The following is a 24,419-nucleotide window of genomic DNA, read 5'->3' as shown; positions in this document are numbered from 1 at the left end:
TTGTCACTCCAATAGCTGAAAAGAAAAATAATAATACTATGCATTAACATGGTATTAAGAGTATAAGAACACAACATTTACACGCAAGCAGGGGCGTAGCCAGCATTTCAGATGACTGCCCAGCAGATTCTAGACGGACCAGCCAGAGGTAAACATCATCCACTCGTCGTGTCGTCTGCACGGTGAAACAGGCCCTGTTGGAGGGACGGAACATCTGTCTGTTGGACAGCTGGACCAAAAAGTCATCACGCGGAGGGGTGTAGTCCTAGTATGAGACCATGTCAATCTGGAGATCCATCAGTGGGGCAAGGAAGAAGCCTTGAAATTGAAATTGAACATCTGGGCGAGCTTAAAATACTATGATGGGATACCGCCTCTGGGGATGAATACCCCCCCTGCTGGAGCCCGAGTCCAAGTGCTTTAATTCTTTACTGATGGTGACTGTTTTTTAAAATATGTTTTTTTAATTGATTTCAATGTATTGCACTTTGAATTCATAATTTACAGTTTTGGTGATTTTGTTTTGTTGCTTTCTCTGATGCATTGGCTGTTTCATTTTTCTTTTAAATGCATTACATTGTTTTCTTTAATAGTTTTTTTTTTTATTTGTCTACTCCATTTTCCATCTAATGTGACAATGCACCAGATTGTTTTGAACTCAGTTTTGTTGGTTTTCTTTTCACTTTAATTTGTTTGCATTAATGTTTATTTTAATGCACTTATTTAATGTTGAGTTTGCATTTCACTGTCTTGAATTATTTATTTCAGAATTTTAATGATTTTAGAAATGGTTTTTAGAATTAGATTTAATAAACATTTTAATCACGAGAATTAAAATGTTTGTATTGTTCTTTTATTTTATAATGTAAAATACTAAATCAATAAAACAGTATTTTACTTTCATTACCCTGAATACCTACAGTTCCAATTTTAGGATCCCAGGAGTATAAGGAACAAGATGTTAGACCTTGAAGCCACATTTGCCACTTTTTGATAATTTTCTAAAATACTTCCATTTTTAGCCTTTAGCTGTTTCACTTCCTCCTTCATTGACCCGTTTACTGTTACAGTTTTGAAAAAAGCTCTTTGCATTCATTTTCAATTCACATACTTGTCACACATGAGACCATGTGGAATTATTCAGGTTGAAATTTGTCTTCAATGTGTTAATATAATCTTGATGTACTGGCCAATTAGCCTTTTAAATTTTGGATGGCCGCCATATTAGAAAAGGTTTTTCAGCCATGATACAGTGGCTCTCAAAAGTATTCACCCACTTGGACTTTTCCACATTTCATTGTGTAACAACATCAATGAACATCAGAATGGATTTAATCTGGAGGTTTTCCACTGATCAACACAGATACTCAGTTTTTGAGGACGGCCTGATCTAGGCAGATTCACAGATTTCTTAATAATGGACTTGGACACTGGACACTGCTCTGGGGGATATTCAGCGATTGGTGCTTTTGAAGAACCTTAGTCTGGATTTGCTTTGAATGTTCCTTCATCTTCATGATGTAGGTTTTGTTAGGAATTGTACTAACCAACAGTGGGACCTCCCAGAGACAGGTGTATTTAACCTGAAATCATGTGACACACCTTAACTGCACAGGTGGACTCCATTCAACTAATTACATGACTTTTAAAGACATTTGTTTTCACCACAGCTCAACCAGGTGTATCATTGCAAAGGGGGTAATTACTTATGCATTCAATTATTTTCTGTTTTGTATTTGTAATTAATTTAGAACAATTTGCAGATTATATTTTTCACTTTGACAAAATATCAACAAAAACTCCAGATTAAATCCATTCTGATTTGTGTTCACAATGAAATGTGGAAAAGTCCAAGGGGGGTGAATACTTTTGAGAGCAACTGTAGCTCCTAGTCTTCCTCTGCCTGGTGCAAGACGGGACATATTGAGTGCACAAAGTGTATATCATTGCACACTTCAATTTTTGGCAGAATTTAGGATTTCATCTGGGTATCCTTTGTGTACTTCATTTGGTCATCTTTCTCAGTGTGGACGCACTACACATCAATAGTGATGAGCACGCTGTCAAAGACATGACAGACAGGAGAATCTAACTGATCTAAAATAAATTTAAGTGCAAGGAGCTCTCATCAGAGCCAGGTACAAGAGCAGATGTTACAACAAAATATTATTTTCAATGTAGGAAAGGAGCAGGAGCAGAGGAAAATGATCAGAGACATGGAAGTTTGTTGTAAAGCAGTATCTGCCTGAAATTATTTCTTCCATCACTACATACACTACCGGTCTAAAGTTTTAGAACACTTCAATTTCTCCAGTTTTATTGAAATGTATGCAGTTTAATGTCACAATGTACTTGGAAATTAAAGCATAGAACAAATAAAAAGTTAACCCCTTAAGCTGACAAACCCCTCTGGTACACTTAAAAGGGCACCAAATCCGTGTGCTTCTCTTTAATCCCAAGTGTACTCTTCACTGTTGTGTTGTTTGCAAGTGACTCTCAGCTTTCTAATGATGTGAAGCATTCTCTGATGTGAAAAAAATGTTTTTTATACCCCCCTGCATTTATGCCCCCCATCTGCATTTTGAAATGGGGCGGTGGGGGAATTATTGGTCTGAGTAGGAACACAAAATAAGCTTTAAAATGATGTGCGCATTGTAGGAATACAGTGTAACTTCCATACACAGGAGCTGCGTGTAACACTGCCAAATAATGCTTAAGAGGGTGTAGTAACACAGTATATAACTCTGAAATGTACATTATATTGCAGTTTTTGGTAATCTAAACTTTTTTTTTAACCTGTGGCAGTTTACTGCTTACCTTTTCACCATTTCAGGTTATTCACTGGACTTTTCAGTAAAAACTGGAAAAATGGTGGTGTTCTAAAACTTTTGACCAGTTGTGTGTGTGTGTGTGTGTGTACATATATATATATATATATATGTACACTCACCTAAAGCATTATTAGGAACACCATACTAATACTGTGTTTGACCCCCTTTCGCCTTCAGAACTGCCTTAATTCTACGTGGCATTGATTCAACAAGGTGCTGAAAGCATTCTTTAGAAATGTTGTCCCATATTGATAGGATAGCATCTTGTAGTTGATGGAGATTTGTGGGATGCACATCCAGGGCACGAAGCTCCCATTCCACCACATCCCAAAGATGCTCTAATGGGTTGAGATCTGGTGACTGTGGGGGCCAGTTTAGTACAGTGAACTCATTGTCATGTTCAAGAAACCAATTTGAAATGATTCGACCTTTGTGACATGGTGCATTATCCTGCTGGAAGTAGCCATCAGAGGATGGGTACATGGTGGTCATAAAGGGATGGACATGGTCAGAAACAATGCTCAGGTAGGCCGTGGCATTTAAACGATGCCCAATTGGCACTAAGGGGCCTAAAGTGTGCCAGGAGAAAACATCCCCCACACCATTACACCACCACCACCAGCCTGCACAGAGGTAACAAGGCATGATGGATCCATGTTCTCATTCTGTTTACGCCAAACTCTGACTCTACCATCTGAATGTCTCAACAGAAATCGAGACTCATCAGACCAGGCAACATTTTTCCAGTCTTCAACTGTCCAATTTTGGTGAGCTTGTGCAAATTGTAGCCTCTTTTTCCTATTTGTAGTGGAGATGAGTGGTACCCGGTGGGGTCTTCTGCTGTTGTAGCCCATCCGCCTCAAGGTTGTACGTGTTGTGGCTTCACAAATGCTTTGCTGCATACCTCGGTTGTAACGAGTGCTTATTTCAGTCAAAGTTGCTCTTCTATCAGCTTGAATCAGTCGACCCATTCTCATCTGACCTCTAGCATCAACAAGGCATTTTCGCCCACAGGACTGCCGCATACTGGATATTTTTCCCTTTTCACACCATTCTTTGTAAACCCTAGAAATGGTTGTGCGTGAAAATCCCAGTAACTGAGCAGATTGTGAAATACTCAGACCGGCCCGTCTGGCACCAACAACCATGCCACGCTCAAAATTGCTTAAATCACCTTTCTTTCCCATTCAGACATTCAGTTTGGAGTTCAGGAGATTGTCTTGACCAGGACCACACCCCTAAATGCATTGAAGCAACTGCCATGTGATTGGTTGGTTAGATACTTGCATTAATGAGAAATTGAACAGGTGTTCCTAATAATCCTTTAGGTGAGTGTATATGCACATATATATATATATCATGATTCTTTTCTTAATTGATACATTCATTTGAGACTATAACTCCAGTAATTCTGTCATATACAACTAATCAGGACAGTTGGCTGCGGTGGCTGTAGGCTACTTAAATCAGGTTTGAAATTAAGGTACACCCTGGACAGGATACTAGTTTACCAGTCCATTGCAGGCCAGCACACACCACACTTATACAAATGCAGGGCAGAACGGAGTAGCCAATTTACCTACACAGTATGTTTCAGGAACGTGGGAGAAACTTATAGCACCTGTCAAACCAATGCAGCCAGGGGGAGAATCTGCATAGGCCACAGAGGCAGACATCCCAGGCCAGAATTGAACCCAGGTCCCAATAGCTGTGAGGCAGCAGCACTAATCACTGCTCTGCCCTGCCAGCCTCAGGCTTACCCCCTCAATGTAAAAGGCAGAGCAGGTCATTATTGTCATTTCAGATATTTTACATATATGAGTCGGGTGACAAATTAAAAGGAAAAACCAACCATCCACAATGCAGGTCTAATTAATTGATTACACAATAGTGCTGCCACTCACACAGGTGTGTGATGCACGTAGCACTACAGCACTGACATTTTCTTCACCGGGTGATCATTACAATCCCAATAAACTGTCTGCATATAGACAATGTACAACGTCTAATCTTTATTTATGTTTAAGAGATGTCTTAAAAAAAAATTATATATATATATATATATATATATATATATATATATATAGCAATACAGTTATGAGTCCTGTATTAGTTGCACCAGGGCCCTGGGTACAGGTGTTTCATTCTCCTTTAATGAATCTATGTCTCCAGCTTCTCAGCTTCCTTCTCACACACCCTCCCCCTTTTGTGTGAACACAATGCATCATTCCATTTATATGAATCATCTTTTCCTCTCATCACTGCACAGTGCTCCACCTCAGAAGTATCAGGTTTCTTATAGTTATCAGGCTGTTTCTCACTCCAGTAGCTGAAAAGAAAAGAAATAGTATTACTGAAGACTCTGTATAGGATGTTGAAGAAAGTGTTTTGTGATAATTATATAATGTTTTATATTAATACTAGCATTAGAAGTAGTTTGTATACAGACTGAGCAGATTAGATTTAGCAGGACAAGTAAAGGGTCAACAAGGTTGGTTTGTTAGAATCTCCTGTCAGTAATGAAAGATTACACAGTGCTGAAATAGCCTACAGATGTCTGCTGTGAATTTGTTTATGACTTAATCGTTTCTCAAGATAGGCAGGAATGTTTCTGTTAATGAGCGATTGACACTAGGTAAATGACCACCGTGGGATCGCATCTTCCTAGTGCACATCAAAGACGGACATCTGCTTTTTGTATCCATCACCTCTTCACGAGAGGACAGATCGTAAACGGACCCGGACCTGTATCTTCCGATTGGATAAATGGCCATAAGATGTTACGTCATTTTTCCTATAAAGTTGTACTCATGTTTGTAAACATTAAGTCTCACTGAAGGAATTATTTCTGACGTGGAGCTTCCGAGCCGGCCCGATTAAAGTTCTGTTTGCTTTATCTCCGCGACTTCTCCACTTATTTCTGAGACGGTTCTACAATTACTATGCATTAAAATAGTAATAAGAGTATAAGAACACAACATTTACACGCAAGAGGTCATTTAACCCATCATGCATATTTGGTAGCAAATAACACAGTGATTTGAGAATAACATCCAGTCAATGTTAAATGATCCCAAGGAGTCAGATTCAACAACCAGGCAGGGAAGTTTGTCCCAAACTGCATAGACTATCTGTGTAACTAACTTATAAGAACATACGAAAGTTACAAATGAGAGAAGGCCATTCAACCCATCGTGCTCGTTTGGTGTCCATTAATAACCAAGTGATCCAAGGATCCTATCTAGTCTATTTTAATGTTCCCAAACTTTCAACTTCTACCACATTGCTGGGGAAATTGTTCATAATCTAATTTTATTTTTAAATTTAACTGAAAGGTTATATACAATATTTTAATGAAAAATGTCTTTGTACTGATGAAGAGACAAATATTTTGGGACCATCCACTTCATCACATTAATGTCTATACATAGATTTATGCATGAATGTGAGAATATAAAGTATACCAGCCAAGAAAAAGCTGTTTAAATTTGGTTAATTATTGTAGATGTTGCTAAAAACTGGAATTGCATCTAGATTAAGTTGAAATATTGTCAGTTTGTAAATCAACAAGAAAAATTCAGAATTCTTACTTCAGCTTGCCTAAAGCCGTGTCATCTACCCAGCGCCAGTCTTTTGTCTTCTTCAGATCTGTGAGTCCAATCCAACTGAGTCTAGATACATGGTGTTCAATAAATTTCTAAATACAAAGAGAGAAACAAAGCTAGACTTAAAACACACCAATAAAATAAATAAACATGTTTATGTAAAGTATGAATTGCATTTGCTCACTAAATACACAAAATCACTCCACCTTTGCCCAACCCATGTCTCTCCTCACCCCTCTCTCATTCTCTCTGCCCTTCTTCTGTAGGATATCTGGCCCTGCCTTCACCTCACTCTGCTGCTTCATATTGCCCACTACAGAAGACCCGGTCTGGGTGATTTTTTTTGTCACTTTATTTATGATCAATCAATAAATCAAAAGCATTGTGTCCCTATAAACAAGTAGTTTGACAGATTTAAAACAAAGACAAGTTCAGTACAGTCACTACGATGATACGAGTCAATGGAACCATCAGGCACAGCGGAGAGACAAACAAAATGACTATAATCTCTGTTACCTATGTTTATACTGGAAGAGTATTGGGTTTCCCATGGGAGTCGAGACCACCTTATCTGAGCTCAAGTCAAGACCAAGACCAGGACAATCCTAGTCCAAGACCAAGACCAGGACTATCCTAGTCCAAGACCAAGTCCTGAGGGATTTGAATCTGAATTGAGATGGAGACCAGCTAACATATGGCTGGACAATGTAATATTGTGAATAGTATCATCAATAAAACACTTATTATAATAATTATATTAATAGTGTTTGAAAGGTAAGAGCCTTCTTGTCATCTACTACAAAAAGAGGGAAAAAGATTAGGTAGTACCTGCTCCTCTGCAGTCTCTATGATGACAAGGTGTCCTTGCATTGATGAACAGTTTTCACGACTGCTGGTCCAGTTCATCTCCTCAGCTGAGAAGAAGTAACATCTGTTATGAAATGGCATCCAAGGCTTCCGACAGAAATATCCAGTCATTCCTGCAGATTCAGAGACAGAGAGGTGAATGTCAAGCTAACTCAGATGTGAATTAGGCAGCTCATATTGTCTAAGTCTCATTCTTATGAAGTATATTTAAATTGTATTCATGTATAAATATTTGGTGATAAATCGTTTTGATACACATGCGTATCAGACAATTCAAGTGATTGTGAGATCTGCACAATGTGTGGCAACATTAATGACACTAAATATCAAATTATAATTGATTGTTTAAACAGCTCACACAGCTGTTTCAACAGCACCCCTTCAGCAGCATTTGCATTTTCAATTCAATATTTAACTAGTTATCATTGTCTAACCTCAGCTAGACCTAGCTGAACAAACATGCAGACATCACAGCTGTGTTTCTTATGCACTATAGTGTGATTTTACATTTCCTGAATCTTTCACAGTAATTATATATACATTTAATTTGTTTGTAATGTTGCTAGATCTCACAGTGATAAAATAAGGAAGATATGGTTTAAGCGGCACTAACAGATGACATGCAAATAGGCTGACATTAAATTAAAGATTAGCATCTAACTGTCTAAGCATTCTTTCCTCTTCAAATCATAATGAGGAGAAATTAATAACTTTAAAAGTTTCATTCACAATGATGAAGTTTGCTCCAGTAACATTAGCACAGCTACCTACAATTGTCTGATAGATAAGATTAAAAAAATCAGCTAGCGCTACGTTACAAACAAACTGCTGTTCAGCACGAAGGTGAACAATGCGATAGTTATAGTAACTAAAGTGTAAACCTTACTAAATCAGAGAAGAATGTTATGTTTTCACTTACTCAGCAGGTGAAAGCTCGAGAAGCCTCCACTGTGTCAGTCACAACACTGACAGTTCGCGCATGCGCACGGGTCCATGACGGGGACGAATTGACGTGCTCCCCACGTGCGGAAATAGCCGACAGTCGTCTCGTGTCAGAGCATTCATTTCGACAAAAATAAATATTGGGACCCCCCCATGTTCAAAGTTCTCTCTCTTATGGGGGTCCCTTACCTCTTATGGGGGGTCCTGGACCCCCCGAGCCCCCCCTGAATTCGAACACTGATCCTATAGAATCAATAGAAACATGCATCCTGGAATGAATATTTACACTGAGCATCATGTAAAATATTTAGTCGTAAAAGCAGTTTATTTTTCCTTAAGTTGTGAAATCTCAAGAGAACTCATAGATATGAATTAGGCAGTTGATATAGTAAATGTATTATTAATGTATAAATCTTTGCCAATAAATCGGTTTGATATTTATAGAAGATTCAGATGCTTGAAATATCTGTACAATGTGTGTCAACATTAATGACACTAAACATCAAATTAAAATGGATAATTTAAGAAGCTCACAAAGCTGTGGCTTTTGCTTTCGACTTTGACCTCTCCAAAATCTCCAAAGTTAGCATGATAGTAGTGATCAGTAGGGTGATACATTTCAGTCACATGTAGAGTGTGATTTCTGAAAAAGCTTGGGGGGGGATAAATCATGATAAAGAGCATGGTGGGCTTGGGGGTGCTAGCAGTCAGCTAATTTAAACTTTTACACTATCTGTATTTTAATATGATCTGTATGAAACATCTGTGCAAATGCAGCCTTTGTGTTTCTGGCCCCGGATCACGAATTTCAGGGCACATGCAGCATCGCACTGAAACATCCTCTCTGACAGCTAGCCACTGACGCCCTTTCTTCCACTTTGCAAAGCGCTGTGGCTCTACACAACCTCCGATAGTTTCTACTGGTTTCTGGTGGTGTTAGTGGTGGCGTTGGGTTTTTGCTGCAAGCTAGTGTTAGCATTGTCTGTCTTTCTTACAGTTCTTGTCCTTCTCTGTTGCACTGCCTCACGTTCATTCATGGCAGTGAAATATGTTTTGTGGAGCCCTTTTCATTGTATTTCTTGGGTGTGACTCGCACTCACACACTTGCAAATCAGACTCTGGCTGGGCCTATTTTATTTTTCCCTAGAGAACTAGCACTAGAATTCAATCCTATTAACAAACTGCTGACATCTCTAAAGACTTCAACAGACAATTTTTATTATTCAAATTTGGGGCGTTCATAATTTGCTAAATGTAGTGTGACGTGAACGGAGAGTTTGGGTGAGAAGGCAGTTTTAAAATGACAGCCAATGAGGACGCGATGCACAGGGCAATAGAGTGACGCGCGGGTCACAGCACAGCAAAAAGAAAAGGGAATCAGTGACAAAGACAGTAAAGAAGATTATTTGTATTTTACTGTACTGGTCGTATGTAAGATTTGGAAAATTGAGACTGAATGTACAAAAGCAAATCAGAAGTGGTGTCCCCACCAGGGATAAAATATAACGAGCTGAGGAAGAGGGGGGTTGAAAACGCAGAAGGGGGAAAATCCCCAGCATCCCCAGTTGCAATTCACACCCAGGTTACACGTGTAGTATAATAGGCATAAACTCCTTACATTACAGCATCTTCACCAGGGTTGCCAGATTAGGGGGAATTCCCCGCCCCGGGGCCTCACCTCCTCCGAAACCCACCCACCCCCCGGAACTCAGTTTGTGAGTTTTGGGGCGAAATGTTGTGATTTAGGGGATATTTAGGACCAGTTTATACAGCAGAAATGTCGACTACAGGGTTTACCATTTTGTAGTTTCTCAGTGCATGTCTTCACATTTTGTTTTTCTTCATTTCGAGATGCATTGCAAGACGCACTGGGTTTCCTCCATTCATCTGCACTTTTGTTAGCTGTTAAAATATCAATATGAAATGAAAATGAAAAGGTTTAAGTTTCCATAAAACTGTTCTAAACATTGACCAACCCACCACATGCAAAATATAAATACAACACCATGTTAATTTAGTTTAGTTTTTTTTTTTCTATCTTTGTTTATAGTGTGTATAAAAGTTTTGATTTTGTCAAGGATTTAATCCTAAAACAATCAATAGAAACATGCATCGTGGAATGAATATTTACACTGAGCAACATGCAACTTTTTATTTTATTTTATTTTTTTAATATCACTGCATAGTATTTCAATGCTTCTTACCTTGAATTAGTAAAATATTCTGTTGCAATAGCAGTTTTTCCTTAAATTGTGAAATCTCTTCCGCATTAGTCTTGTCTTTGTGGCTCCTGTGAACTTAGTTGAAAAACATACATTTGAAACTTGAAAAGTGAATGTAACTATTTATTTTCAGTTAGAAGCTAGGGACTACAAGTGTAATATGTCTTTATTTAATGATCAATAAGTGTGTATGCTATTGTTGGATTATACCACAGGAAGTCTCTAGTCTACAGCACTTAGCTTTCACCGTCCAGGATGTAGGAAGTCACTTACTATACTTGTGTAAATTGTAAATTGGAATTTGTAAAATGTATTTTGAAATGCTGTTTTAGCTAAATTGAATTTGTAATGATTGATGCCTTGTACTTCTCTGTATTTCTGCACTTTGTTTGCACTTGTGTTGTAAGTCACCCTGGATAAGGGCGTCTGCCAAGAAATAAAAATAATAATATTATTATTATTAATACTGCAATATACAAAACTTCAAATCAGAACAACAACAAAAACAAAAAACAATATAAAAATAAGACAGATTCCCAAATGTGCTAAATTATATCCTAAATATGTCTACATTGTAAATTAAAATGAAAACACAAATGTTATCTAAACATGTTCTTTGTTAAAGTGTTGGACCAACGGTTTTTGATATCAAAACATTTGTACATCTGTGTTTCTTTCAAAAGGAACATTGTGAATTAATTCTAAATATATCAGCCTTTAGTTCTTCATTTTGAACTTGAGAGCTGGTGTGAAGTGCTTTGTACACACGATGTGTAAAGTCACACATTGACTGTCTGTGGTTTTTACAGATACTTACGCGATACAGCAAGTGCAATAATTATTGCTGCCAATAAACAGCACAGGACTGCAAGCGATATTGTCAGATAAGGTCTGGAGGCAGCTTGACCCTCAGCTGTCTTAGGGGGAGTATTGTCTGTAAGAGATTTATAAGTTGGGACAAATAATGTCAGTTTGCCAAGTCATGTAAATATTTCACTAAAATATTATTAAAAGCAATATTGTTCAGCATTTATTAAATTCTTTCTAAAGTGTTACATTTACCTGATAATGTTGATAATATTTTGCACCCAAAGGGAAATTAGCTTTAAACATCTCTTACCTGGTACTATGGGTGACTGTGAGGAATTCTGTCCAGCAGTCTGAACATCAGAGTAGGTAACTTCATGTTCTAAAATAAATTAGCAATACAAATAAGTAAAACAAAGCTGTATAAAGGGGTAATATTATCAGTCGCCTTGGATAAAACATTCTCCATATGCACAAAAACCTTATTTCTCTAAACTGTTGTGCACAGATTTCTTTACATCCCTGTTAGTGAGCATTTCTCCTTTGCCAAGAGCATCCATCCACCTGACAGGTGTGTCATATCAAGAAGCGGATTAAACAGCTTGATCAATTCACAGGTGCACCTTGTGCTGCGGACAATAAAAGGCCGCTCTGAAACGTGCAGTTGTGTCACACAACACAATGCCACAGATGTCTCCAGATCTGAGAGAGTGTGTGATTGTCATGCTGACTGCAGGAATGTCCACCAGAGCTGCTGCCAGACAATTGAATGTTCATTTCTCTACCATAAGTCGCCTCAAACATTGTTTTAGAGAATTTGGCAGAATGTCCAACCGGCCTCAATCCGCAGACCACGTCACCACACAGCCTGGCATTTGTAACTCAGTATAATCATTAAAAATGTTGCATATTGCATTTATGTTCAGTATATTTATTGTATTCTGTACCGATTGTATTACTGCACTTTTGTAAAGCAGTCAAATGTGTATTGTGTCAACTGTAAGTTGCCTGGATAAGGGCGTCTGCTAAGAAATAATAATAATGACACATCTGTTCTATACTCCACTGAATGAAATGTACTATCGTGTCCCTCTCTGTAACGGCTGCTTGTATTTATTTATTGTACACAATTGATACACATAATCCTATCTGAACACACACCCTACAGTACATAAGCAGTATCACCCCAAACCCAGCAATCTCAGACAGTTATTCTGCTGACAAAGATATTGGTTTAGATAACACACCATAGGTTATGAGCTTCTCTGACTTTTTCTCTAACATTTTAATTTGATTGATAAGGAATTTATAAATAAGGTTTCAAACTGCTCCAGGAAAAGTGTAAGGACAGAAACTAATATAAATACTGCCCTGACTGGTATACCATACTTTTGCAGTTTAAAGGAAGTGGATCTCTTTACAATTGAGGAGACAAGTTCAAGTCTCTTATCATCCTTAAAGGTAGACAGATTGAAACTGATGGATTACTTTGAGAAACTGTGAAACAAGAATCCAAGTTCACTGCTGGAAATTACGTGCACAAGTTATTAAGGCTTCAGTGAATTCAATATTTGAAGTATCCCAGAGACTTAGTTTACCAATCCCGGTCTGCAAGATTCAGAAATGTGTATTTAATCAAATCATCTTACCTGCTGTGTCACACGGCTTGTGCTCTTTCCCCTTCTTATTGGAAAAATTCACTTGGGCGTACAAGACGTCCATTTTCTTGCACTGAACTGTGTGCCAACCTTCCTGAAGACAATGTTTAAAATTAGCTTTGTGTGACAGATTACGTTGTTTACCACAAAATAACTTGTCAGTTTTGAGGAAGTCCTGTGATGCAGACAATTTCTCTTTGCCACAATTTGTAATGTAAAATTATGGCTTTATACATATTTTGTACACACAATACTAGCCCATTTGAAAAAGTAGGCCTACTTTAACTATGAAAACTAAATTAAGCTCAAACCAAACAGTTTCCTGATGGCATTTTATTAGTATGTGTTGTCTCTGATCAGAGAAAAATAACAACCTACTAAACTTCCAGAGTTGTAGCTCATATGACCCTATATTAACAGTTACAGTATATCCATGTAAATGAAACACAAAAGGAGAATATTATTTTTCTGACATTAATATAAACATCAGTAATTGTACAGTTCTTAATCATGCGAACAGAAAAAAAAAAAAACTCATTTCATTTTTATTGTTTTGCCTATGAAAGCTGATTGGAAATGCAGGGCCATTTCTGTCAAAATACATTTATTGCATATTTAGTTGGAAGAAGAACAAACAGAAAATAAAAAACTGAAGGATCAAAATGGGCTATTCACCCAATTTGGTTGTAACTACCCTCAAATTAAAGATGAAAATCTACACTTAAAGCACATCTTGATTTTTTCCTTTCAAATCCATTGTGGTGGTGTACAGAGCCAAAATGATGACAATTGTGTCACTGTCCAAATATTTATGGACCTAACTGTATGTATAGCGTGGCAGCAGGAACAACAGGAGCATCCTACTCAACTGAACAATACAGAGTGAAGCGCTCCACTGTGCGGACTTCTTAAAATGTTGTACAAACAAACTATATACACCACTTGGCGCAGGAACCAACACATGCGCGACTCGCGGAGCACAGGAGCAGTTGATGCCTGCTGATTAGACCAGCTAATGCAAGGCAACATTAGCTCTACTGTGCTGACAAATGAACTATATACACAGCGGAACACAAGAACCCACTCAAGTGCTTACCACTAAGGACAGCAGCAGCGGACACTTGCTCAATTGCACACAACTAGAGCAGCCACAGACCTGCTGACTGAGGAATTATGTACACAGCGAGGCAGCGAGAACAGCTCATGCGCCATCAGCAGGGAACACCAGCAGTGAGCTCCAGTCTACACAAGCTAAAATAGAGCCACAGTACTGCTGTTTACCCGTTATATTTATTTATACAGCATGTTATGTATATATATATTATATATATACACATAGCGGGGTACAGGCCAGATGCATGCACCACCGCAACACAATGCAATAATGAACGAGCTATATACAGGGTGGCCGCATAAGGCAACGTACCTGGAGGCCGCATGACAGACACTGGGAACACATCGACAGGCTGTCAGCAAGTCCAGGAGCAGCTCGCACAGGTGCTCAACTGGAAGGCATATTCTAGTGGAAAGGAAAGACAGTTCAAATAGCTCCATCAGGACGCGCTTAACGGGCAGACGGGGAGAGGAAATCAGGAGCCAGAGCCACACAAATGTCTGCCTTGAAAAAGGGCCCACGATGTGGCAATGCCTCGAGTTGAGTGGGCCACCAGGTGATCAGGCACCGGGGTCCCGATGGACTCGTAGGCCATGGTAATTGCGCATGGCCCTGTGTCCAAGCTCCACACGACACAAACAGTTGGTCTGAGGGCCGAATGTCCTTAGTGCGTTTCAAATAGCACCTGAGGGCTCGCACAGGGCAGAGCAGGTGAAACCGACTCTCTTGTTCCAAAGCGAAGGGAGGAGGATGAAAAGCCATCAACTCAATAGGCATGTTGACATGAAGTGGAGACAGCACTTTTGGGAGGAAAGCAGGGTTAGGCCGTAGCGTGACCCTGGAGGCATCTCCCGCAAAATGGACCCACGATGGGTGTACAGACAGGGCGTGTAACTCGCTCACCATTTTGCAGAGGTGATCGCCATCAAAAACGCAGTCTTAAGTGACACTAGCTTCAGCTCAGCTGAGTTCAGTTGCTCAAATGGGGCTATGTTGTCCGTCCGAACCAGCACATGTGTCCCGTAGCACTGGCAGGAAATAACAGTCACTCATGTCCACACCACGCCTTGGGGGTGGGTATGTTTGAGACTGTAGGGAGTAACGGATATAATTTGGAGCACCCAAGCTTCTTGAGTGCGGTTTTGCCAATTTGAGAGTTGCTGGGGGTTGTAAGGGTGGGCCAGATGCTGCTGGAACACCTCAGGGCCATGCCTGGTGGGTGGTGGGGTAGGCGGGGTCAGGCCAGGCCTCCTCCTACTGAGAGCTGCTGTGGGCTGCTGGGGGCCAGGGTGGCATGCCTGGGGGGGCACCTGCCTGCCAGAGAGATGCTGGCGGAGATTGGGGGAGCCGCGATTGGGGGGGGACTCCCCGATGGCGAGCTGCCGCAGGCTGGCTGCACTGCTGGGCCTGAGGTGCAACTGGGTAAACCCGGGCCAGGTGCAGGGACTGCTCTCTCTCTTGGAGGGTGCGTGTTAGCATCTCCTCCACAGAGGGGCCGAACGTGAAGCCCGGCGAAATGGGGGCGTCCATGAGGTGGGTCCCGTCTGCCTCGGGGACCCATCGTGCCTGGGATCGCCCAGTCGTCCTTGGCACATCACTGCCACCAGCTTGTCGGCCGCCGCTGCGATCTCCGAGAGCTCAGCCAGCTGAGCCAAATACATACACCCTTCGGAACAGCGTCTCCGTGACGCGACACTGCCTGTTGGGGCAGGCCAGGTCGCGTGGCTCCATGGACAGCCGAGGTAGGGAGACGAGCGAAGCGATGATGGAGTTTACCTATGGGAAGTCCACCAGGCCTGCTTCTGCCACACCCTGGGCCTTGGCATAAACCTCCCCTCTCCTGCCTAGGGCGGCAGCTGTTGCCAGATGGTCCCAGGTAGCCGAGGAGGTCAGGAAGCAGTAGGAGGGCCCATGTGGGCCGGTGCAAGCGCTGACCTCTCTCGAACCTGGAGCGCGATGGGGAGGGCCAGGGGAGCTGGAGACACTCAACGGCCCTCTGAATCACCGCCCAGAACTCCCGGTCTCCACTCGGCAACGTATATGGACACGGGGGCACTGCAACACCAACAAATGCAACCTTGCTGTTGCCGGACAGAACACTGTATCCAAACACCAGGTGTAGGATACACCTGCCGCGTAGGCCCGTAGCCACACCGTGAGTGCCCCCCACCGTGCGCCCCCCCAAATACACCACTGACTGGAAGAGTATTGGGTTTCCCATGGGAGTCAAGACCACCCTATCTGAGCTCAAGTCAAGACCAAGACCAGGACCAGGACTATCCTAGTCCAAGACCAAGTCCGAATCAAGACCAAGTCCAGTTTCGTATCTGAATATTTCATTAAAATATTATTAAAAGCAATATTGTTCAGCATTTATGAAATTCTTTCTAAAGTGTTACATTTACCTGATAATGTTGATAATATTTTGCACCCAAAGGGAAATTAGCTTTCAACATCTCTTACCTGGTACTATGGGTGACTGTGAGGAATTCTGTCCAGCAGTCTGAACATCAGAGTAGGTAACTTCATGTTCTAAAATAAATTAGCAATACAAATAAGTAAAACAAAGCTGTATAAAGGGGTCATATTATCAGTCGCCTTGGATAATACTGTTGCGGACTGCTGTATTGCTGCCCCTGGAGGGACTGTACATTACTGGCATTGTTGTGATTTGGGCCTGCCACACTATAAAAAAAATAAAATAAAAAAAGGGGGTGTGGAGGTGTGGGGGTGGAGCTGTTAAAGTGTGTCTGCAGGGTGGGGAGGTCCTGTGGATCACCGGGGCTCCCTGTTCCAGAACCCAGGGTTCTTGGCAGGGGTGGAAAGTAACGAATTACAACCACTCTGGTTCATGTAATTGAGTAGTTTGAGTGTTTTTCAAATTTGGTAATTTTAATTTTATTTAAGTATGTTTTGAGTTAAGTAAAGTACTTCCCTACTTTTAAAAAGGCATTCGTTACAGAGTACAATAGAACAATAAATGAAGGAGAGATACATTCAAATTTCAAGCATTGCGCCCACAACACTCAACAGGCCAATCACACTGTGTCGTTAGTTAGGGCTGGTCAGTCGATTAATCAAACCCTGCTCAGTGATTAAGTTAGGAAGAACTGTCACTCAAACGTAGGGACCAATGGAGAGCCAAGACCTAGGCCTCCCTCTAAGCCCCGCCCTCATGACTAGACAGGGACTCCAGTGTCTCCTTTAACATTATTTCCTTTCAATTATTATTTTTGTGCTTTTGATATAATTATTTGTTTACAATTCCATACATTTTGCTTTTGATTGTTTTATTTTTGATCTCAACATCAATTTTCTCTCAACTTGTTGTTTTTGTTTACAATATTTTTAATTTGCATTTCTTTACTTATGGCGCTAATTTGATCGCATACAGCTGATCCAGCTCCTGTCTGCCTGTCCTGATAGGCTCAATGAGTTTCTGACGCTCCTTGGAATTAAATGATGAAACTCCAGAAAAAACTGTTCATGCAAATCTAGAACAACTTAGTCCATTAAAGTGCATTTCATAAGCCCTACTGTTCATTTACTGTTAATGACACAGAGGGTGCCAAGGCTCCATGTGATTATTTTTCTTTATTGCACTTTTACTAGTATTATTATTCATTTGATTTAATTCCTATTATTCACTGGTTGAGTTCTTGTTCTTCACTAATTGTCTGTTTTCCCTGATTGTATAGATTGATTGAACTTACTTTCACTATGGTTGAACAGGCAGGGCTCTACACCTGTTGTCACTCAGTGTAGGATAAAGGCTGCCCCGGCCAGAACAAAGCAGGCCGGTGGGGCGGTGAGAGAGGACGGCTTTGGATGCCAGCCGGGAGTGACCGCAGGACGGATCACAGAGGAGGGCGGCCGATAGACACCAACTCTTAGGGTCAGAGCAGGTCTGTATCATTGAGACTGACCTTTCTATTTTCTCTTCAGTTTTAGATTTTCTTCATTGTCAATATAGGGGGTATTGCCTGGACTAAACTATACTCAAGTCACAAATACAACTTTTTAGGTTTTATTATTGATATATTGCCAGGTGATTAAAGGCAATTTTAATTGTAAAGGAAATTATGAGGGAACTGCCAGGCTTCGTGCCCTGCTAGTTGGCCTTGATGTACTGTACATTGTGACTTTTCTAATGGACTAGAATAAAACATGTCTTATTTAGTGGTGCACGGGGGGAATTAGCGCAGTGGTAGACAGTCCCCACTTCGCATAACTAAATTGGGGTGGCGTAGCGAGACTGCATCGGACCCGGTGTTCACTGCCACTCGGGACATTGATCCACTTATTGTTGATTTCCTGGCTGGCAGTGTTAAAATTGTTCGATTTTTGTCAAAAAGTTATTAATTAAAAAAGTTAAACTTGAACCGCATCGTGACATTATTGAAATGCAAATCGAATGGAACGTGTGGAATAGTTCCTCCCCTATTGGTGAGCAAACATTCGAAGAGCTTCGTTCAGAAATGGATAAGCCAATTCCAAACTATTCAAGTTTTTACTATGGATATACTCCGAGAGGGTGCCTTTTTCACGTAGTTTACACAGTTCAATCAAAAACGAGTTGTCTTGTAATCCCAATGCTAAAAACTTAAAAAAAAAAAAATCATTCATGGTTTATATTAGAACGCAATAAATAAATGTTGGCCAATGAGCATCGCACTGATTTTTCAAAATAGCACTGATCTCTCAAACGGTGAACGATCACGATGAATACGTCATTCAGACATTATCACATCACAAACTCGTACTTAATAGCAATTATTTTTGGAAAGAGAGGTTTCTATGAAATACAGCCTCCTGTCCTGACCAGTGATGTCCCCCACAATAAACTAACAATCCATTTATCAACATTTGTTAGTGTACTAGGCAAGTTGCACTGTGATTTGATTAGTATTTATTTAAATATTAGCAACAGCCATTTAGAAAATACAATCTTTTAAATAGAACCGTTACTTTATAGTTACATACGGGTGCACTCTCGCCATGATTAAGAATATACAGCTCTGGAAAAAATTAAGAAACCACTTAACATTGATTTTCTGAACTTGGAGTGGTCTCAATTTTTTTCAGAGCTGTATAAACTTACCTTATTTATTAAAAAGATATAATATTAACGAATGCTGGGCGTGATGGAAACAAAGACCATAGATTTAGGGGACTTCTCAAGCTGTCCCTAGAAATATGGACATGTGAAATTTTGTGATAACCGCACAGAATCTGGGCTATGTGGCATTTTGCACAAAAACTTTGAATGTTTTTTGTGGTAGATATAAAAATTTTAGGTTTGTTTTATTGTTCCTACTCACAACACATTAACAGTGATAAAAAGCAACATTGTTCGTTACAAAGTATCTAAAATAAAAATTGGCCAAAAAAGTGGAAATGGTATATTATGCATTCGTATTGAAAAACTTAAGAACATTGATTTTACAGCTCGCTGATGTTATATTTTTGTTAACAGAGGAAACATCCATCAAAGCTGAAGACCTTCAAATGACCCTACTACAACACGAAGAAAGCGGAACACGGAACCATTAACTAACACCTCCGCAAGCAAGGTTATCTGACATGATGGCCGGGGGAGGAGCCAAACATGTATCACAGGTGACTGTAGACAAGCTGGTCATCAATTTCATTTGTGAGGGTCTTCAGCCATTCTCTGTGGTTGAGCAACCAACTTTTAAATAATTGGTAACCACCCTGCAGCCTCACTGTACAGTCATCTCCAGACCAACTGTGAGAACAAGAATCTGCAACTTGCATGAAGAAGACTGATGTTGCACCTCAGTAACGTCAACTATGTTACCACCACTACTGACTGTTGGACAGCACATCAGAAAAGCTATATTGGGATCACAGCCCATTGGATAGATCCAGAAACCTTGGGGAGAAGATCTGCTGCACTTGCTTGCAAAAGATTGAGAGGTTCCTACACTTCACTTTTGACATACTTGCAGGTGCCCTTGATGACATTCACAGTCGGTACAAGAACAAGGGGAAAGTGGTAAGAACCACAACTGACAGTGGATCAAACTTTATAAAGGCATTCCAGGTTTTTGGTGAGTAGAGCCAGATGGAGCCTGAATTAGTTGAACCAGAGTCAGAACCACATGTAGTAGAGCCTGAAGAACAAGTTGAGTACCTAGACACATTTTCCATCCTGGAAGATGACAATGGCTGGGTATCAAATACCACAGCATGAAAGGTGTGCATGCCACCTCATGAATCTCATCACAACAAAAGATGCTGCCCAGGCAGACATGAATAATGACACCTACAAGAGATTGTCCTGCGCAGCCTTGGAAAATGCCAAGCACTATGGAACAAATCTGGCAGTCATACTTGGCTGCTGAATTTGTGGAAAATGAGTCCCAAATACAGTTGATCAAGCCAAATCAAACTCGGTGGAACTCAACTTACACGGTTGTGGAGAGGATCAAATGGATCTTACAAGAGAAGGGGGGGCGACCACCCCATCAGGAATGTTTGAGAAGAATTCAAGGTGCAAATGTGAGTATCAGTTTATAAAGCACATTAACTATGTAAATTTAAACAGATTACAGTTATTGAATTATGATTACCCTAACAGGTCTTCAAATGTGCTTATGTGTTACAGATTGAGCCCAGCTGAGGTAGCATTCCTCACTGAATACTGCTGTGATGAAACCTCTGGCGAAGGGTTTAAACATCCCACAATGCGAGACAAGCACGCATGGGGCGGCTGCTGCCAGTGATTTTCCAGTTTCAAGCAAGGTTAAGAAGACTGCAAGCATCTTGCAAGCTGTGTCAACCACTTATCAAAGCCATTCAGGAAGGCATCCAAAAGCACTTTTGGGGCATGATAGACCCTGAACTGATCGCCGCAGCTTGGACTGACAAAGTAGACGGAGTCAGGTACGAGTTCCTCGGTATCATGTCAAAGCTTCATAATCCATTCAAATTAATGTATTAATTCAAATAAATCTAATTTTCTGCTATGCTTCTACAAATACCATGATGAACTATGTTGTGATGTCACGCATGGGTTAAGTTGTGGGAAACACTCAATAAATGTATATTATGCATTTGCTACTGACTGTACAGGTTTGGTATACCTGAAACACCAACTTGATCAAATGACAGAGGATAACACAAAGCAGACCAGGCAGCACTCTTCAGATGAAGACTATTTCTTCTCTTCACGAAAGTCGCAAGGTACAGGGGAGCTGTATGAGTATCTGGCTTGTGTGTCTGACAGGATGGACCTATGGTCACACTTACCAGGGCAGGGCAAGAGGGAACCAAGCACAGACTCCTTCACAGCTGTGAGGCAGGGCAAACAATCCAAAAGGGGCAAATCCAGAAGTCGGAAAGATGTAACGGTTCAGAGGTCAATCGAGGAGGCAAACGGACAAAACCAGGGAACCCAGGAGAGTAGTCGCAGGAACCGAATAAAGAAGTCAAAACACAGGCGGCCATCAATAATAATGCTCAGCGTTCAATATCTAGGATAAGACAAAACTTCACTGTAAGTGAAGGAATCTGAGGGACATATATACAGGGGCAGAGGGAAAAAAAGACCCTAAGGTAGGGAGTGAGAACCAATGGGAGAGGAGAGTGATGGAAGAAGTGCACATGGTGAGTTGGAATGTTAATTGGGTGATTGAGGGATGACCGAAGCTGAGTTTAGTATTCAGGGGATGATGACCTCTGGAGATGAGCTAGGGAATAGACGAGAGGAGAAGTGAGAGGAGATGTGACACCTACTGCACTCATTTCCTTACACAAGGAAGAGGTCCATCAACCTGAACACTGGCCTACCTGCCTCTGCTGCTTGTGAGCATCTTTTTAGCTGTGCTGGTATGTTCACCGCAAAACGAGCCAGGATTGACAGTACCAACTTTGAAAATCCGCTACTACTAAACAAGTCATGTTTTGTTTGTCAGGTTAACACTTGAGTTTCTGCTGTCCCTTTGCGTGGATCCATCTATTGCTGTCTGTAGCCCCTTTGTTTTTGCACTTTGTTTTATAAGTTTTTATCAATAGACTTTGAAGTCTTCCATTTATCTATTCATAAATCATTTACATGTAATTATTTTAACTAATTTAAAAGATAAAACGTGTTTTAAGCCTCTTTCTTTAAATACAGATGGGGAAACTGTGTAGCTTTGTAATAAAAAAAGCTTAGTTCCAACTCAACTACACAAACATTGTTGCCTCTCCTTTATCTACTGTTTTCTGTGAAAAGGTTTTGTTCAAAGTAACTATGTAACTTGTACTCAGAGTACTTTTTAAATTTACTTGTAGTTTTTTATACCAGTAGTTTTAATTCTACTTAAGTACACTTTCATCAAAGTAACTACTTCTACTTGAGTAGGATTTTTCAATACCCTTTCCACCTCTGGATCTTGGTGTGTTTTGGAAGGGGGGGTCAGGGGTGAGGCCAAGGAGACACAATGATTGGAGGGAGGGGTCATAAATCGCGATTACGGGGTTTGTGAAGAAGATGCTGTTTAGAGAGGGTGCTGTTCGAGCAGAAACTGAAAAGTAATTTGTATTAGCAAACGGGAAGTTGGCTGGTATTTGAGATGGAAGAGAAGAGTGAACGTGTAGTTCTAGGAGGTTTATTATTTTGGTGTGGGCTTGGCTGACAAAGTCTGTGTGTCTAGAGATAGGAAAATTAAATCCTACCGCTTATTCGCCAGATCACCTTGTCACTCACATTATTGTTATATTACAGGAAGGTAATTAGTTAGCGCACTCGAAACGCTACATTCTCCATATGCACAAAAAGCTTACTTCTCTAAAATGTTGTGCACAGATTTGTTTAAATCCCTGTTAGTGAGCATTTCTCCTTTGCCAAGATCATCCATCCACCTGACAGGTGTGTCATATCAAGAAGCTGTTTAAACAGCTTGATCAATTCACAGGTGCACCTTGTGCTGGGGACAATAAAAGGCCTCTCTGAAACATGCAGTTGTGTCACACAACACAATGCCACAGATCTCTCCAGTGTTGAGGGAGTGTGTGATTGTCATGCTGACTGCAGGAATGTCCACCAGAGCTGCTGCCAGACAATTGAATGTTCATTTCTCTACCATAAGCCGCCTCAAACATTGTTTTAGAGAATTTGGCAGAACATCAAACCAGCCTCACATCTGCAGACCACGTCACCACACAGCCCAGGATTTCCTGAACTGTGACTCAGTCAAATCTTAGAAAATGTTGCATTTATATTTTTGTTCAGTATATGTATTGTATTTTGTAATACTGATTGTATTACTGCTGTTTTGTAATACATATTGTGTCAACTGTAAGTTGTCTGGATAAGGGCATCTGCTAAAAAATAATAATAAGAGACAAATCTGTTCTATACTCCACTGAATGAAATGGACTATCGTGTCCCTCTCTGTAATGGCTGCCTGTATTTAGTTATTGTTCACAATTGATACACATAATCCTATCTGAACACATACATAAGCAGTATCACCCCAATCTTTTCAATCTTGTCTTTCCATACCCTTCATTATTGCATTATTGCCCAAGTGGTTATCTATCAATTATCTCACACCTGTCTCTAGTTACCTCTACCCTCCCTTTAGTATTTATATGAGGGATACTTACATTCTCTGAAGTTTTGCCTTGCCTTCATTGCAGCATCTCTGGGCCTTTGTGTCCAAGTTTAGAGTTCCCGTTTATGACCACAGCTTTCCCTACCTTGACTTAGCCTTTTGGATATTCCCCTCTAGTATTGTTTGCCCGGTCGCCTGACCTCTTGCTCGTTTACTCCTGGCTCCCTTATTCCTGGCCATGGGCGTAATAAGTGCACAAGTTATTAAGGTTATTTCTGAATCTTACAGACCGGGATTGGTAAACTGTTAATTCAATATTTGAGTTTACCAATCCCGGTCTACAAGATTCAGGAATGTGTTATTTAGTCAAATCATCTTACCTGCTGTGTCACCCAGTTTGCGCTCTTTCCCTTTTTTTATTGGAAAAATTAACTTGTGTGTACAAGACATACATTTTCTTGCACTGAGCTGTATGTCAACCTTGCTGAAGAAACTGTTTAAAATTAGCTTTGTCTGACAGATTACGTTGTTTACCACAACTAACTTGTCAGTTTTAAGGAAGTCCTGCGATGTAAATTGCTTCTGTTTGCCACAATTCGTAACCTCAAATTAGGACTTTAAATACATGCTTTTTATACACACAAGTACTAGCTCATTAGTATTTGCTATTGAAAAATACAATCTACTGACAGTAAAACTTCCAGAGTTTTAGCTCATATGACCCTATATTAACAGTCACAGCATATCCATGTATATGAAGCCCAGAAGGAGAATATTTTTCTGACATTAATATAAACATCAGTAATT

The 24,419-nt window shown here is 40.4% G+C and overlaps 1 protein-coding gene across 4 annotated transcripts; it reads right to left on the bottom strand.

Annotated features, from left to right (window-relative positions):
- Window positions 1-4,821: 4,821 nt before the first annotated feature.
- LOC136768546 (C-type lectin domain family 4 member C) lies at window positions 4,822-24,091 on the bottom strand. Of its 4 annotated transcripts, none has more exons than XR_010821991.1 (11): window positions 23,993-24,091; window positions 23,665-23,844; window positions 16,510-16,578; window positions 12,924-13,026; window positions 11,588-11,656; window positions 11,285-11,401; window positions 10,450-10,893; window positions 10,043-10,147; window positions 7,265-7,416; window positions 6,422-6,528; window positions 4,822-5,160 (listed from the first exon to the last, which is right to left on the bottom strand). XR_010821991.1 is itself a non-coding variant. In XM_066722802.1 (11 exons), exons 4-11 carry the CDS (start codon window positions 12,994-12,996, stop codon window positions 4,992-4,994), a joined length of 885 nt encoding a protein of 294 aa, XP_066578899.1. In that variant the 5' UTR covers window positions 12,997-13,026; window positions 16,510-16,578; window positions 23,665-23,844; window positions 23,993-24,090; the 3' UTR covers window positions 4,822-4,991. The 4 variants fall into 4 exon arrangements, 3 of the variants coding, with proteins under 3 accessions (XP_066578899.1, XP_066578901.1, XP_066578900.1); XM_066722802.1 differs by having other exon boundaries at window positions 10,450-10,542; window positions 23,993-24,090; XM_066722804.1 differs by lacking the exons at window positions 23,665-23,844; window positions 23,993-24,091 and adding an exon at window positions 21,322-21,560 and having other exon boundaries at window positions 10,450-10,542.
- Between the last annotated feature and the right edge of the window lie 328 nt (window positions 24,092-24,419).

The sequence above is a fragment of the Amia ocellicauda genome, chromosome 14 (assembly GCF_036373705.1).
Source record: "Amia ocellicauda isolate fAmiCal2 chromosome 14, fAmiCal2.hap1, whole genome shotgun sequence".
Lineage (NCBI taxonomy): Eukaryota > Metazoa > Chordata > Actinopteri > Amiiformes > Amiidae > Amia > Amia ocellicauda.
The sequence above is the reverse complement of the archived record's forward strand: the minus strand, read 5'-3'. Positions and strand labels throughout refer to the sequence as shown.

Coding starts and splice junctions, on each gene's coding strand:
- LOC136768546 (XM_066722802.1), bottom strand. CDS start 12,996: ATGGACGTCTTGTACGCCCAAGTGAATTTTTCCAATAAGAAGGGGAAA. Junction 11,657..12,923: donor CAAGCCGTGTGACACAGCAG/GTAAGATGATTT, acceptor AATTTATTTTAG/AACATGAAGTTACCTACTCT. Junction 11,402..11,587: donor ACAGTCACCCATAGTACCAG/GTAAGAGATGTT, acceptor AATCTCTTACAG/ACAATACTCCCCCTAAGACA.